The 15,588-nt window shown below is 39.7% G+C and overlaps 1 protein-coding gene across 2 annotated transcripts in view; it reads right to left on the bottom strand.

Moving 5' to 3' along the window:
• Positions 1–291: 291 nt before the first annotated feature.
• Positions 292–15,588, bottom strand: part of LOC134330630 (leucine--tRNA ligase, cytoplasmic-like) — a 53,861-nt gene continuing 38,564 nt past the window's right edge. The window contains exons 25-32 of one of the 2 annotated variants that reach the window (XM_063011830.1): positions 14,973–15,113; positions 14,730–14,870; positions 13,582–13,692; positions 10,129–10,239; positions 5,103–5,207; positions 2,713–2,808; positions 2,202–2,334; positions 292–755 (exon numbers count right to left, since the gene is read on the bottom strand). In XM_063011830.1, the coding sequence (XP_062867900.1) occupies positions 532–755; positions 2,202–2,334; positions 2,713–2,808; positions 5,103–5,207; positions 10,129–10,239; positions 13,582–13,692; positions 14,730–14,870; positions 14,973–15,113 (1,062 nt within the window). In that variant the 3' untranslated portion in view covers positions 292–531. The remainder of the gene's footprint in view (positions 756–2,201; positions 2,335–2,712; positions 2,809–5,102; positions 5,208–10,128; positions 10,240–13,581; positions 13,693–14,729; positions 14,871–14,972; positions 15,114–15,588) is intronic. The other variant, XM_063011831.1, reaches the window with a different exon arrangement.

The raw sequence follows: 15,588 nt of genomic DNA, 5'->3' as shown, positions 1-15,588 counted from the left end.
AACTTGTTGAGTTCAAAGGAAACCTTGAGTTTAAGGATACAAATTGCTCGAAGAAGGGCGTCGAGTTTAAAGATTTTAAGTTTAGAGGACGTCGAGTTACAAGGTACCACTGTAACTAGAAAATTAGTAAAGTATCATGTATGTTTGTTTTTATAACGCCATGTTATCACATTTATGTAAAGTCTCGTACATGTAAACACACGTATTATAAGTAAATGTTGGACTTTTTAGATATACATGCTAGGCTAAATGAAAATGTATGTAGATAAACAGATTTATTTAGTTGACAGCCACACTGAAGCAGATTTAATAAAATATTCTGAATGACATGAACATTCACAGTTAAACATGAATACATCAAATCCTGTTCTGAAAATTACTGACCCTTAATCTAAACTTTTAAGAATGGTTTTATTGCTCAACTGTTCAGCATTAGCACTGCACTTCATGACTCAATGCTAGCCAATACTACAACATCTGTTACCATGTTTTTAAAAAATGTATGTTTTATCTCATGAACTGTCTCAGATTTTATTGGACCAGGTAAACGAGAGTGTCTCCGATGTCCACCTTGATGCCGTTGTTGCTTACATGGACCTTCTTTTCCTCCAGGTTGATGTGAAACACACACTTGTCTGAGATGGGCAGTTTTCCCTGTTCTTCTTTACCCAGAACAGGGACTCTGCGGGGGCCAAGAACCGGGTCCTCAAAGCGCATCAGCTTCACTTTGGATAAGTCTGAACGAGAAAAGAGTTCTGTAATAAGAAACTTCGTTTAGACATCAAAGCTTCCTAATAGACACAATATTTTGATTTGACGCAGGCTCGCTATTAAGGTTCTGGTCAAGTAATTAGGTTTGGAATAGCACAGCTTTCACCTCAGTTCTTCCCTGAAGTTACCACAAGACCTGGCTGAAATCCTCAACACCTCAGCAGATAACTATTTTTAACAAAATATTATTATTTTGGACAGAGATTCTGGGGTACAGTGCCTAATGCTTGGGCAGGACGCATGTTAAGAAGCACTTTGATGAAAGTGTACTGTGATTGCAGTCAGTATTTATTTCTATTAATTCATTTTAAGCATGCTTGTTTGACTGTTGTGAGAAAATATCTGCTTTCTGAGGAATAAAACATTACATTTAATGAGAAACCGTGTTACTTTGCACCTCATCATTGTGCAATTGCTCCAAAAGTGTTAGCCGCATACACTAGTGCAGTGGTCTCCAACCACCCGGGTCATTTATTACCGGGCCGCACAGAAAGAATAAATAATCAGAGACTGCTAGAAAAGCTTTTACTGCTTCCATTTTCAAAATATTTCTGGTGTTATTGTCTTGTATCACCCCTAGGTGGGAGCAGAGTCTCGTTGCAGTGAAAACAAAGCTCATTTTCAATCATTTGTGACTAGTATTGTTAAATCCTCCCCAATCATTTGTGACTAGTATTGTTAAATCCTCCCATCCCTGTCGGTTTGTGAAATTATATCTTATATAAAACCGGTCCGTGGTGCAAAAAAGGTTGGGGACCGCTGCACTAGCACACCACCACCAGCAAGGTTCAAGTTTTCAATGACTCGCATGACTGGCCATGTCTGAGAGAGGGGCAGATGCAACAGTGACTCCTGCTTTCTGGTGATGAAAAAATAGGCTTCTCCAGACACTTCTAAGACACGATGTGAAAATATTTGCTGCATTTGTGCAGTTCATGTTGCTTCAATGTATTTTCAATGTATTTTTTTTAGCTGCTCCCGTATATTTAGGGGTTGCCACAGAGGGTCATTCTGTTCTGCATGTTCCTAATTTGGCACGTTGATTTTTAGCTAGATGCTCTTTCAGACACAACACTCCTAATGTTTATCTGGACTGACAAGTGCACCTTTAAATGACTTGGCTGTTCAGCCATTCCCTCCAACAGACAGAGACAATCATGTCTGTATAGACGCTTGATCGGTTGCTAGCACCACATAGGGTTCATCTTGGGTTCAAATTGGCTAGTGTACCCTTTGTGAACATATCTTCAATGGATGAAAATTAAGTTACTAGTTGCCATGGCTGGTCAGAATACTTTAAATACTTTGTTTTGGAATGGGATCCCAAACAAGCTCATGGTCAGGCTACTTTTGGCCATAAGACAATTGCAGCCATGTGCCTGGTCAGGAGTTCTTAGGTGTTGGTTTTAATTTACTTCATGCAGGCTTACCCTTAATGCCTCGGTTGACTTTGGACAGTCTGCGGATGATGCTGTCTTTGGAGTCTCCCTGCCGGATGTCGACTCGAGTGGAAAAGAGGCCGTTGAATGGTTGAGGATTTACTGCGGTTACTGACACTCCAGGCTATAGAGAAGGAAAAAGAGAACAAGGGCTTGTAGCTTAAATGATTCTTAAATCTTCATTAACTTTATAGACATTACCATTGTTTTGGTCATAATCTGTTGCTATATGTTTTATTTGTGACATTTCTAAGATGCCAAACACCACTCACTATAATATTTGGTCAGGGTTAGGGCTATGGTTAACTCTTAGGCTATGTTTTTTTTATGAACATGGCTAATAAAAGTGCGTAATAGATAGGTAAATCTAATAAAGTGGCTGGTGGGTATATTTTATTTGCTAGTGAAGAATGGTAGAACAGACAAAAAATATAACTGTTCAGTAGGATTTTATGTATGGTACTTGATCTGTCGATTGTTCAACTGTAGCTCCAAGCATTACCTCTGATCTGAACACACTGTACGGTTTCCCTGGGCAACAGTCCTCTTTCACTTTGTCGTCTGCCTCGGAGGCAAACAGAATGTCTATCTGATCCAGCTACAGAGAAAACGAGAGAATAGCAAAATGCAGAACAGATGATTTAAGCCGACCAAAAATATAACACGACAAACAAAGATGAGTCGATGTATGCAATCTGAGAGAGAAAGAGACATAAGACATAACACATAAGAGCAACTGCACTGTCAGAAAAAAAAAGAAAAAATATTGCATCATACAAATGTGAAGAAGAGAACGATAAATACAAAGAATTCAATTACATTAGTGCTTTAAAAGAACTGAATCAAATGGTAAGCTGATTTCTTAAACATCAAGACATCGTTTGCTACACAAGGGTGGGTTTTTAAACGTCCCTTTCAGCACTGTTTAAATACAACTACTTAGAAAAGACATTCCATAGATGTGAGATGGGAAGAGATCACAGCATGTTGGGCGCTTTACAAACATAATTGATGGGTCTGAGGGGGAGCTAGTGGATTTACTTGCTTCCCAATACAACAAGACATCCTACTGAATGGTCAAGGCACACCTGATGAAGAGTCTGATGGCCTTAGGGATACAGTACCCATTGGTCAGTATGTATGCCGTGCATGAAGCAGAGGTCAAGTTAGACACTTAAATAATATAGTATACAAGTATAATATATAAGTATAATACAGTGGTACCCTGTAACTCAACGTCCCCTAAACTCAAAGTGTTCAGTTTCTTTCACAGAAAAATATTTATTTAATTTTAAATTAACAACCAGCCGCTTTGTTTAGTGCTTGGCTGCTCAGTGCAGTAAAATGGCATCAAAGTGTGCATATGAGACAAATCTGCATTTGTGTGGAATAACCGTCAAATTCACACTGAAAGCTCCACATGTATCTGTGTTTAGCTGGATTTTTCTCCTGTTTCACTTTTAAACTTGTGTTATAGCTCGGGTTCTGAGAAATGGTAAGAATCAGCTTATCTTACGAGAGAGTCTAAAACGAATATAATTAAAAAGCAGCGCGAAAGCTAATGTGCCGCTTCTCATGCGAATGTGCCTTTACTGAACTGAATACGGTATTCCAAGATAAAGCATCTCCATGATTAAGAAGCATAAGGAAACAATAAAGAAGTAAAAGTAAAGTGCAGTTTTTATTGTATTTTTATATAAACCTTTTTCTTTTTACTGTTTTTCAATTGTATTTTTTTTTTTTTTCTATTTTTCCCACTTTTTTCCCCCAAATCCCCCCCCCCCCCCCCCCCCCCCCCCCCCCCCCCCAAATCTAGTCATGTCCAATTACCGTGATTGAGTCATCTAGGCTGATTTGACCCTTCACACCTGACTGAGGACGCCTCTCAACTGATATACGCCCCCTCTGGCACGTACAGTCAGTACAGACTGCATTTTTCACCTGCACGGGTCAAGTTCATACACTGACGGGCACTGTGTACGGAGGGCCACGCCCCCATCAGCATTATTCCTCAGCCCTGTGCAGGCGCCATCAGTCAGCCAGCAGGGGTCGCAGTTGCACCAGTTATGAGGACCTATGATCCGAATTTTTACCCCTATGAACAACAGCCAATCGTTGTTCATGCAGCCGCCCAGCCCAGTCGGAAAGACCCATGTATTCGAAACCCCAACTCTGGTGCGCTAGCGTACTATTTACCGCTGCGCCACCTGAGCGGCCTTACCTCAGTGTTTTTATATTATATTTGTGTTATTTATAGTGTATAAGTGTCAAAAAACAACTCCATTATTTTACAATACATAAAATATATGCAGTTCCATGGGACCACAGAAAGCATTAACAGGTTTCCCATACATCCTTATGGGAAAAAATACCTTGAAACCCAACGCCTTTTAAACTCAACGCCACTCCCAGAACTAATTGACGTTGAGTTTCAAGGTACCCCTGTAGAAGTATAAATTCCTTACAATAAAATAGAATTAATAAAAGAAAACTCACATTGTTTAATTTTACCCTCATTAAAACATAGCAAGGTAAAACGAACATAAACAAGGTAGCCGATTGCAATTTTGATTATTATTGCATATACTGTACATGATAAGGGCTGTGATAAGTTTTTGTAATCATGGAAACTGCAAAAGAACTGTTGTTTTAAATGAATTTCACAACTGTCAGTAGTAACAAATTCACCATAATCATACTTTTCTTGATTTATTTCATGCTATATCATAACACCCATTGAATGGGTCTTATTATAAAAATTTTATGAACTTATATGAAAAGTTTTGACAGTAACAGCGACTCAATTTTATAGCCTAAGTGTGTAGCGACTTTCAGGGTTTAGGATTACAGAGTAATTCATCACATTGTACATACAGCAGTTCCGCCACCTACCTCGAGACAGTTGGTCAGATAAACAATGTTCTCCAGCAAAACTGCTCGCTCATCAAACTCCAACTCCAGCTCCAGCACCCTCGGTCCCTTCTTCTCCAGATTGTCCTGATGCACACAAAATAGCACAAAAATAGCACGATGAGTTTCCCAACAGTAAAACAGTGTTCATTTTTTTATTTGTACTTATAGAAAACAAAGTGTGTTATCTTCTTGAGAATCAGTAATTTATTTACTTGAATTGTAGACGAATGTGGCATATGTAACATGTAAAGGTGGGTAACCTTGCCAAAGTCAATTAAGGTATCATTATTTTAACAACTGAGTGCTCGGGTGGTGCAGCAATAGAAGACACTCGCCCAAGACTGCTGTACTATCGGTCAGTCGGGCATCTACAAAAGCAGGATTTGCTACGTCTAAGTTGGGGGGTGGCCAAACTAGCAGAGCACACTTGTCAGTGCACTCTAAGTGCTGGTCCCAAGCCTGATTGTGTTAGGAAAGGTATCTGGCATTAAAAACTTTCTAAATAATGTATGCAGACGCAAGTGATATGCTGTGGTGACCTCTAGTTACAAGAGTGGCCAGATTGAAATACAAATACAACTTAGGTTTAAGCGAGTTAAACTGCAGGACCACCTAAAAGCAAGAGGAACAACAGTTGCACAGAACAATAAGCAATGAACTACAAGGTCAGTGGTAGCTTTGTGGTTAAGGTACTAGAATAGAATGCCTTTATTTGTCATATATACATACATATGTACAGGTCCTTCTCAAAAAATTAGCATATTGTGATAAAGTTCATTATTTTCCATAATGTAATGATAAAAATTAAACTTTCATATATTTTAGATTCATTGCACACCAACTGAAATATTTCAGGTCTTTTATTGTTTTAATACTGATGATTTTGGCATACAGCTCATGAAAACCCAAAATTCCTATCTCAAAAAATTAGCATATTTCATCCGACCAATAGAAGAAAAGTGTTTTTAATACAAAAAAAGTCAACCTTCAAATAATTATGTTCAGTTATGCACTCAATACTTGGTCGGGAATCCTTTTGCAGAAATGACTGCTTCAATGCGGCGTGGCATGGAGGCAATCAGCCTGTGGCACTGCTGAGGTGTTATGGAGGCCCAGGATGCTTCGATAGCGGCCTTAAGCTCATCCAGAGTGTTGGGTCTTGTGTCTCTCAACTTTCTCTTCACAATATCCCACAGATTCTCTATGGGGTTCAGGTCAGGAGAGTTGGCAGGCCAATTGAGCACAGTAATACCATGGTCAGTAAACCATTCACCAGTGGTTTTGGCACTGTGAGCAGGTGCCAGGTCGTGCTGAAAAATGAAATCTTCATCTCCATAAAGCTTTTCAGCAGATGGAAGCATGAAGTGCTCCAAAATCTCCTGATAGCTAGCTGCATTGACCCTGCCCTTGATAAAACACAGTGGACCAACACCAGCAGCTGACATGGCACCCCAGACCATCACTGACTGTGGGTACTTGACACTGGACTTCAGGCATTTTGGCATTTCCTTCTCCCCAGTCTTCCTCCAGACTCTGGCACCTTGATTTCCGAAAACAGTACTTTGGACCACTGAGCAACAGTCCAGTGCTGCTTCTCTGTAGCCCAGGTCAGGCGCTTCTGCCGCTGTTTCTGGTTCAAAAGTGGCTTGACCTGGGGAATGCGGCACCTGTAGTCCATTTCCTGCACACGCCTGTGCACGGTGGCTCTGGATGTTTCTACTCCAGACTCAGTCCACTGCTTCCGCAGGTCCCCCAAGGTCTGGAATCGGCCCTTCTCCACAATCTTCCTCAGGGTCCGGTCACCTCTTCTCGTTGTGCAGCGTTTTCTGCCACACTTTTTCCTTCCCACAGACTTCCCACTGAGGTGCCTTGATACAGCACTCTGGGAACAGCCTGTTCGTTCAGAAATTTCTTTCTGTGTCTTACCCTCTTGCTTGAGGGTGTCAATGATGGCTTTCTGGACAGCAGTCAGGTCGGCAGTCTTACCCATGATTGCAGTTTTGAGTAATGAACCAGGCTGGTTGTTTTTAAAAGCCTCAGGAATCTTTTGCAGGTGTTTAGAGTTAATTCGTTGATTCAGATGATTAGGTTAATAGCTCGTTTAGAGAACCTTTTCATGATATGCTAATTTTTTGAGATAGGAATTTTGGGTTTTCATGAGCTGTATGCCAAAATCATCAGTATTAAAACAATAAAAGACCTGAAATATTTCAGTTGGTGTGCAATGAATCTAAAATATATGAAAGTTTAATTTTTATCATTACATTATGGAAAATAATGAACTTTATCACAATATGCTAATTTTTTGAGAAGGACCTGTATATATTGTACGGCGCTCCTGGAGCAGAGAGGGTTAAGGGCCTTGCTCAGGGGCCCAACAGTGGCTGCATGGCAGAGCTGGGATTCGAACTCTCAACCTTTCAGCTGATAGCCCAAAGTTTTACCCACTAGGCAACCACTGTCCCACTAGACTAGTGATCAGATGGTTGCTTGTTCAAACTCCACCACCGGCAACTTCCCAATGTTGGGCCCCTGAGTTAGGCTCTCAGCCATCAATCAGATTAGTTTACATGTGTCAAACTCAAGGCCTGCAGGCCAAATCCGGCCCACCACGTCATTTAATGTGGTCTGCGAGAGCTTAAAATACATACGATTGTCTTAAAATACACTGTACAATTGTACATAAACTGCATCTCCCACAATACATGCCGATTTTGTGACATGCCGAAGGGACCGCATCCCACGCTAGATGGCAGTGTTTCCACATCAGGCGGTATTCCAACAAGTGATGTTGAGAAATATTTACAAATAATCCCAACATGTACAAGAGGAGAAAATTGAAGTAGAAGGAGGCAATTTAATGAAAGATGGGAAAGTGAATACAAGTTTGTGCTTCAAGAAATAAAACCGGTACATCTCTTGTGTTACGAGGCCGTGTCTGTGGTAAAGGAGTACAATATAAATGTAGATATACTGTACAGTATAAATATACAGTATAAATTTGGCATTTTGATACCAAACACAGAATTTAGCCTCCAAGAAAAACAACAAATTGTCCAAGACTTCAGACTGCAATCACAGCAGGATACGTTACAATCGGCCCTTTGAGGGCCACCATAATGCAGATCTGGCCCTCTGTGAAAATGAATTTGACACCCCTGCATTAGTTGTATTATACAAAATTGTTAATCTCTTAAAAAGCAAAAGCATATACTAAACCAACTTTTTTTTTAAGCAACCCACATTTTGTCCATGCTTTTTATCGCAACCCAGCCAACACATCAAATGTATCAAAACAAAACTCAAAATAAAATGTCCTACACAGGGGGACGGTGGTAAGTGGAGCTGATAAAATGGACAGTGAGTGTAGAAACAAGGAGGTGGTTTTAATGTTATGGCTGGTCGATGTATAATAACAACATTCTATAACATTCAGTGCACAACATGCACATAGAAAAAAATAAAAGTATCCACGTGTGCAGTATATATGTACATGAACTTAAGTATATGTAACTGTCAATGTTATGTGTTTTCCACTGGAAAGAGAACACACCAACTCACACTATACACAGCATTATCTGAACAAAAACAAGCCATGAAGTCCAATGAACTGATTTATGATTAAATTGTGCCAGGGCAGAGATTGGGGCAAAGCTATAAAACATTATTAAGGATTTAAGTGTTCCCAGGATCACAGTGACCTTAATTTTGAAATAAAAGAGGCTTGGTACAACCTGAAACCTTTTCAGAGTTGGTCATTTGACCAAACTGGGCATCAGGGAGGTAAGTAAAAACACAACGTTCTCTCTAACAGACTTGCAATTTAAGTTTCTCAGTTTATCAGAAATGCTGGCCTGTGGCAGGGTCAGTCAAACCTTTACATATGTTACGTACACTGCCACTATCAGCCATAACATTAAAATCACCTCCTTGTTTCTACACTCACTGTTCATTTTATCAGCTCCACTTACCATATAGAAGCACTTTGTAGTTTTACAATTACTGACTGTAGTCCATCTGTTTCTCTGCATGCTTTTTTAGCCCCCTTTTATGCTGTTCTTCAACGGTCAGGACCCCCACAGGACCACCACAGAGCAGGTATTATTTGGGTGGTTGATCATTCTCAGCACTGCAGTGACACTGACATGGTGGTGGTGTGTTAGTGTGTGTTGTGCTGGTATGAGTGGATCAGATACAGCAGCACTGATGGAGTTTTTAAACACCTCACTGTCACTGCTGGACTGAGAATAGTCCACCAACCAAAAATATCCAGCCAACAGCGCCCCATGGGCAGCGTCATGTGACCACTGATGAAGGTCTATGCAGCAGCAATAGATGAGCGATCGTGTCTGACTTTACATCTGCAAGGTGGACCAACTAGATAGGAGTGTCGAATAGAGTGGACAGTGATGGACACGGTATTTAAAAACTCCAGCAGCGCTGCTGTGTCTGGTCCACTCATACCAGCACAACACACACTAACACACCACCACCATGTCATTGTAACTGCAGTGCTGAGACCATCCACCACCTAATTAATACCTGCTCTGTGGGGGTCCTGAGCATTGAAGAACAGGGTGAAAGCAGGCTAAAAGGAATGTAGAGAAACAGATGGATTACATTTAGTAACTGTAGAACTACAAAGTGCATCTATGTGGTAAGTGGAGCTGATAAAATGGACAGTGAGTGTGGAAACCAGGAGGTGGTTTTAATGGCTGATCCCACACAAACCAAATTGCATCCGTAATGTTTGCATTTAGGTATTCACCTTGAATATGTTCCTAGCCTTAGACAGGTTGAGACACTTAAATCATGCAAGAACTGAAGCCTCTTTTGTTCTTGATAACTCTAGTTCCTAGAAATTATTCTTACATTTAAATATTTCGTTTATAATACGGTCATTCAAGCAGTGAAAAAGCTACATTTCAAAACAGAAAATTTGGCCAAAAATACATTCATTCATGAAATCTTAAACCTCCAGGTGAACATGACAGATGGTTCATACCTTGATCATGGCTACAAATGGCATGACCCGCTTCATGTACTTCTTCAGCTCTGGCATGTTGCCCAGCTCCATAGCGATTACCTTGTTGTCAGGAAGAGTTCCATTGTTGCTCTAGAAAACACAGAGATAAAGTCATACACACTTCAGTATATCTGTTTTAAATGGAAAAATAACTAGACGTTTCTGCTTGGAACTTGCATATGGAAAAATGGCTTATGTTACTGTGGCACTGATTTTGGCAATTAATGAGCATTTAAGCACCTGAGCTGTTGATTGCTTTTAACATAACTATAATTACAGATTTGGGGAACAGGTTGTTTTCTAGACATTCTAAACCTTTTCTAGAAATTCTATTCATTTTGTTTGAAATTATTTGGTGGTTTGGATTTTTTTTCAAGCTGGTTGGATACAATGTCACCACAACCTCTATAAAAATATAATGAAGAGCTCATCATTAATACACTTATTTTGCTAAGGGGTCAGCTATTAGCTGTACCACTGTTTAAGCCAAATATGAAGGGTCAATAAAATGTGTTTGTATAATAATTAACTAGAATCATCACGATGCTAACATTCCAGTTACATTATAATATATATATATATATATATATATATATATATATATATATATATATATATATATATATATATATATATATATATATATATATATATATACAGTGTATCACAAAAGTGAGTACACCCCTCACATTTCTGCAAATATTTCATTATATCTTTTCATGGGACAACACTATAGACATGAAACTTGGATATAACTTAGAGTAGTCAGTGTACAGCTTGTATAGCAGTGTAGATTTACTGTCTTCTGAAAATAACTCAACACACAGCCATTAATGTCTAAATGGCTGGCAACATAAGTGAGTACACCCCACAGTGAACATGTCCAAATTGTGCCCAAATGTGTCGTTGTCCCTCCCTGGTGTCATGTGTCAAGGTCCCAGGTGTAAATGGGGAGCAGGGCTGTTAAATTTGGTGTTTTGGGTACAATTCTCTCATACTGGCCACTGGATATTCAACATGGCACCTCATGGCAAAGAACTCTCTGAGGATGTGAGAAATAGAATTGTTGCTCTCCACAAAGATGGCCTGGGCTATAAGAGGATTGCTAACACCCTGAAACTGAGCTACAGCATGGTGGCCAAGGTCATACAGCGGTTTTCCAGGACAGGTTCCACTCGGAACAGGCTTCACCAGGGTCGACCAAAGAAGTTGAGTCCACGTGTTCGGTGTCATATCCAGAGGCTGGCTTTAAAAAATAGACACATGAGTGCTGCCAGCATTGCTGCAGAGGTTGAAGACGTGGGAGGTCAGCCTGTCAGTGCTCAGACCATACGCCGCACACTGCATCAACTCGGTCTGCATGGTCGTCATCCCAGAAGGAAGCTGACGCACAAGAAAGCCCGCAAACAGTTTGCTGAAGACAAGCAGTCCAAGAACATGGATTACTGGAATGCCCTGTGGTCTGACGAGACCAAGATGAACTTGTTTGGCTCAGATGGTGTCCAGCATGTGTGGTGGCGCCCTGGTGAGAAGTACCAAGACAACTGTATCTTGCCTACAGTCAAGCATGGCGGTGGTAGCATCATGGTCTTGGGCTGCATGAGTGTTGCTGGCACTGGGGAGCTGCAGTTCATTGAGGGAAACATGAATTCCAACATGTACTGTGACATTCTGAAACAGAGCATGATCCCCTTCCTTCGAAAACTGGGCCTCATGGCAGTTTTCCAACAGGATAACGACCCCAAACACAACCTCCAAGATGACAACTGCCTTGCTGAGGAAGCTGAAGGTAAATGTGATGGACTAAACCCAATTGAGCACCTGTGGCGCATCCTCAAGTGGAAGGTGGAGGAGTTCAAGGTGTCTAACATCCACCAGCTCCGTGATGTCATCATGGAGGAGTGGAAGAGGATTCCAGTAGCAACCTGTGCAGCTCTGGTGAATTCCATGCCCAGGAGGGTTAAGGCAGTGCTGGATAATAATGGTGGTCACACAAAATATGGACACTTTGGGCACAATTTGGACATGTTCACTGTGGGGTGTACTCACTTATGTTGCCAGCCATTTAGACATTAATGGCTGTGTGTTGAGTTATTTTCAGAAGACAGTAAATCTACACTGCTATACAGGCTGTACACTGACTACTCTAAGTTATATCCAAGTTTCATGTCTATAGTGTTGTCCCATGAAAAGATATAATAAAATATTTGCAGAAATGTGAGGGGTGTACTCACTTTTGTGATACACTGTATATTAGGGCTGTCGAAGTTAACGCGATAATAACGCATTAACGCGATCTCAATTTAACGCGATTAAAGAAAATAGTGCCGTTAACGCAAATTCTATTTGGCCCTGCGAGTCATCCGTAGTTGATGTTGAGACTTGACCGTGCACGGCATCTCTCATTAAGACAGCGTAACGTAGTGATGCACTTTCTTAATAAAGAAATAAATACACGGTATATTCACAAGTTGTCGGGAGCAGAACACTTTTATTACTTTTTCTGTTACGGTACCGAATAGCGGACAGCTAGAGTCGTTAGCCAAGCATGCTATTCCATGAACTATGGAAGCCCCAAAGGGTCAAAACACACTCACTTTGTGTAGAAACGTCCATCAAACCACTGTCACAATACAACCACAGAAAAGTCTGTTACAATAACTATGCCTTATCCCACCTAAAGCACCGCTGATCTACAATGTTTGCTGATGGAGAAATTCTAACCTACAATCTGACATATATACGAAGTCAAGGGTCTGGATAGTATTACTGCCTAGTATGTGAGTGAATAAAACTCCCTTACAGTTTTCTCTTGTCCCAGCAGTTTTTAACATAAGTACATTTAGCATAAAATGTGTTCACCATTTTAATTGTAACATTTCACTTAAAAATCCTTGTTTTCTATAACATTTACACAGATTTTTTTTTAATGCGATTAATCGCGATTAACTATATGAAATTTTGAGATTAATCGCGATTAAAATTTTTAATCGTTTGACAGCCCTAATATATATATATAATCTTAGATACTTTTTAAGTGTACACACTTTTGTGTTGTGGATTTGATGCTTTTGTGTCATTTTTATCCATGTCTGAGATTTTTTTATTAGAAAATGATTTTTTTATGATTAAATGATTAAATGATTTTTTTTTACAATAACTTAATACAATTATGACATAATATTAATGTATAAACAATTTAATAAAAAGTCTAAGATTTTACTGAATAGCATCTTTCTAAATGTAAGATAAGATTCCTTTATTGATCCCCATGGGGGAAATTCAAGATGTACTATAGATGTACTGTACTACAGTGTTTAATAAATTAAATGTAAATAAAAGAAAGCCAAATCTTGCTTTCAGGAAAAGCACAACTAACTTAAATAAAGCTCATTCAACATAATCACAATAAGGTATAACAAAATGGTTTACCTTGTAGTGTTTGCCTAGGAGGGAGAGAGCACTGTGCTGCCATGGTGGGTAATTCTTTGCCACGTACACTGTGCAGTGAGAGGGCTTGACTGGAGGTTTGTTGTCTCCTTTCTGTGAGGGGAAATAAAACTGGAATTAAGGACTAGGCTGACCAACAAAAAATTTAAATACATTTTTGTAAGACGCAGTAAGTTAAACAAAGATTCAAAAGAATTAACACAAATGTCTTCACTGATCAGTTACATCAATTTTCGTATTTATTATACTTTTCATTTGGGAATCAAGGATATGAATTGTTATGGTTTTGCAGGTATAATATTTAGCCATTTTTGCCTGATACTAGACTTCAGCTGCTTAGTCTGTGGTCGCTGTTGTCTAATTTGTGATGCACCATACATTTACGATAGGAAACTGATCTGGACTGCAGGCAGGCCACTCAAGCACACACACACTTCTGATGAGGACTGGCATTGTCTTGCTGAAAATAAGCCACCCTGATGGTAGCATGTCTCTAAGATCCCAATATACGCCTCATCAACGCTACCTTCACACACACGTCACCTGTGCTGAGGGAACTGATGCACATCCAAACTATGATAGATGTGGGCTTTTCACTTTTTTGCTGATAACAGACTGTGTGGTCCTTTTCAACATCTGTTTTCCCAAAACAAGCTGAAGCATGGACTCATCTGGCCATAGCATGTATTTAAAATGTCTTTATACCCATATGAGATGAACAATTTTGTAAAGAATTGTTGTCTGGTTTTCTCTTTGCATAACAGAGTTTCGGGTTGCTTTTCTTAATGCAGTGGTGGACTGTGTTATGTGACAATGGTTTTCTGAAGTAGTCCCAACCCATGTGGTTATATTTAAAATAGTACAATTGAAAAATGATCAGATAAAATGGACATGACTATACTGGGAGAAAGGTTGTTTAGTTTTTACATAATTAAAAGCATTCAAATATGAGCAATTACATTTACACATCACTGTTTATTATTATACTGTAGATTATCTATGTTATATAAAATTATATTTTATATATTATATATTATTATATATTTTATAATATAGGGCCAGTGTTTAAAATTATTTTGCATAATGTAATGGTCATATACATGGACGCACTGGCACCACACACATCATACCTTGTTTTTGGGAGGCTGCAAGTAGGCTTTAAGGCGAAGGCGCAAGTCATGGGCGGTCTCCATTAGGTACTGGGAGGACCGGATCAGAATCTCGTCCACTGGACCAGCCGCTGGCCAGCTAGCCTTCATCAATGATTCACTCTGAGAGAGTGGAACAAGGTAGTTTAATAAATATAATATGATAAACAAATCAGAATCATGTATCAAGTTCTGCTTGGAAATAGATAACAGATTGTGGCTTACTTTTCCCAGCAGGGTCCATATGTGTTCACACAGATGAGGACAGATGGGAGTAAGCAAGAGGGTCTGGTTCTCGATAAACTGGAACACTAAGTCTCTATGCATGCCCTCGATGGCCAGCTCCCTGTACTTATCCTTGGCAGCCTAAGTGAAGAAATTGGGGTTAAAAATTTAAATAAAGGGCTATACAGCATTCTTAAAAGCAACTTAATCACGGCGCAAAAAATATCTACTTTGGCAGTGAAAGTCACCAGCATGTACAGTGTATCACAAAAGTGAGTACACCCCTCACATTTCTGCAGATATTTAAGTATATCTTTTCATGGGACAACACTGACAAAATGACACTTTGGCACAATGAAAAGTAGTCTGTGTGCAGCTTATATAACAGTGTAAATTTATTCTTTCCTCAAAATAACTCAATATACAGCTATTAATGTCTAAACCACCGGCAACAAAAGTGAGTACACCCCTAAGAGACTACACCCCTAAATGTCCAAATTGAGCACTGCTCGTCATTTTCCCTCCAAAATGTCATGTGATTTGTTAGTGTTACTAGGTCTCAGGTGTGCATAGGGAGCAGGTGTGTTCAATTTAGTAGTACAGCTCTCACACTCTC

The sequence above is a fragment of the Trichomycterus rosablanca genome, chromosome 16 (assembly GCF_030014385.1).
Source record: "Trichomycterus rosablanca isolate fTriRos1 chromosome 16, fTriRos1.hap1, whole genome shotgun sequence".
Lineage (NCBI taxonomy): Eukaryota > Metazoa > Chordata > Actinopteri > Siluriformes > Trichomycteridae > Trichomycterus > Trichomycterus rosablanca.
The sequence above is the reverse complement of the archived record's forward strand: the minus strand, read 5'-3'. Positions and strand labels throughout refer to the sequence as shown.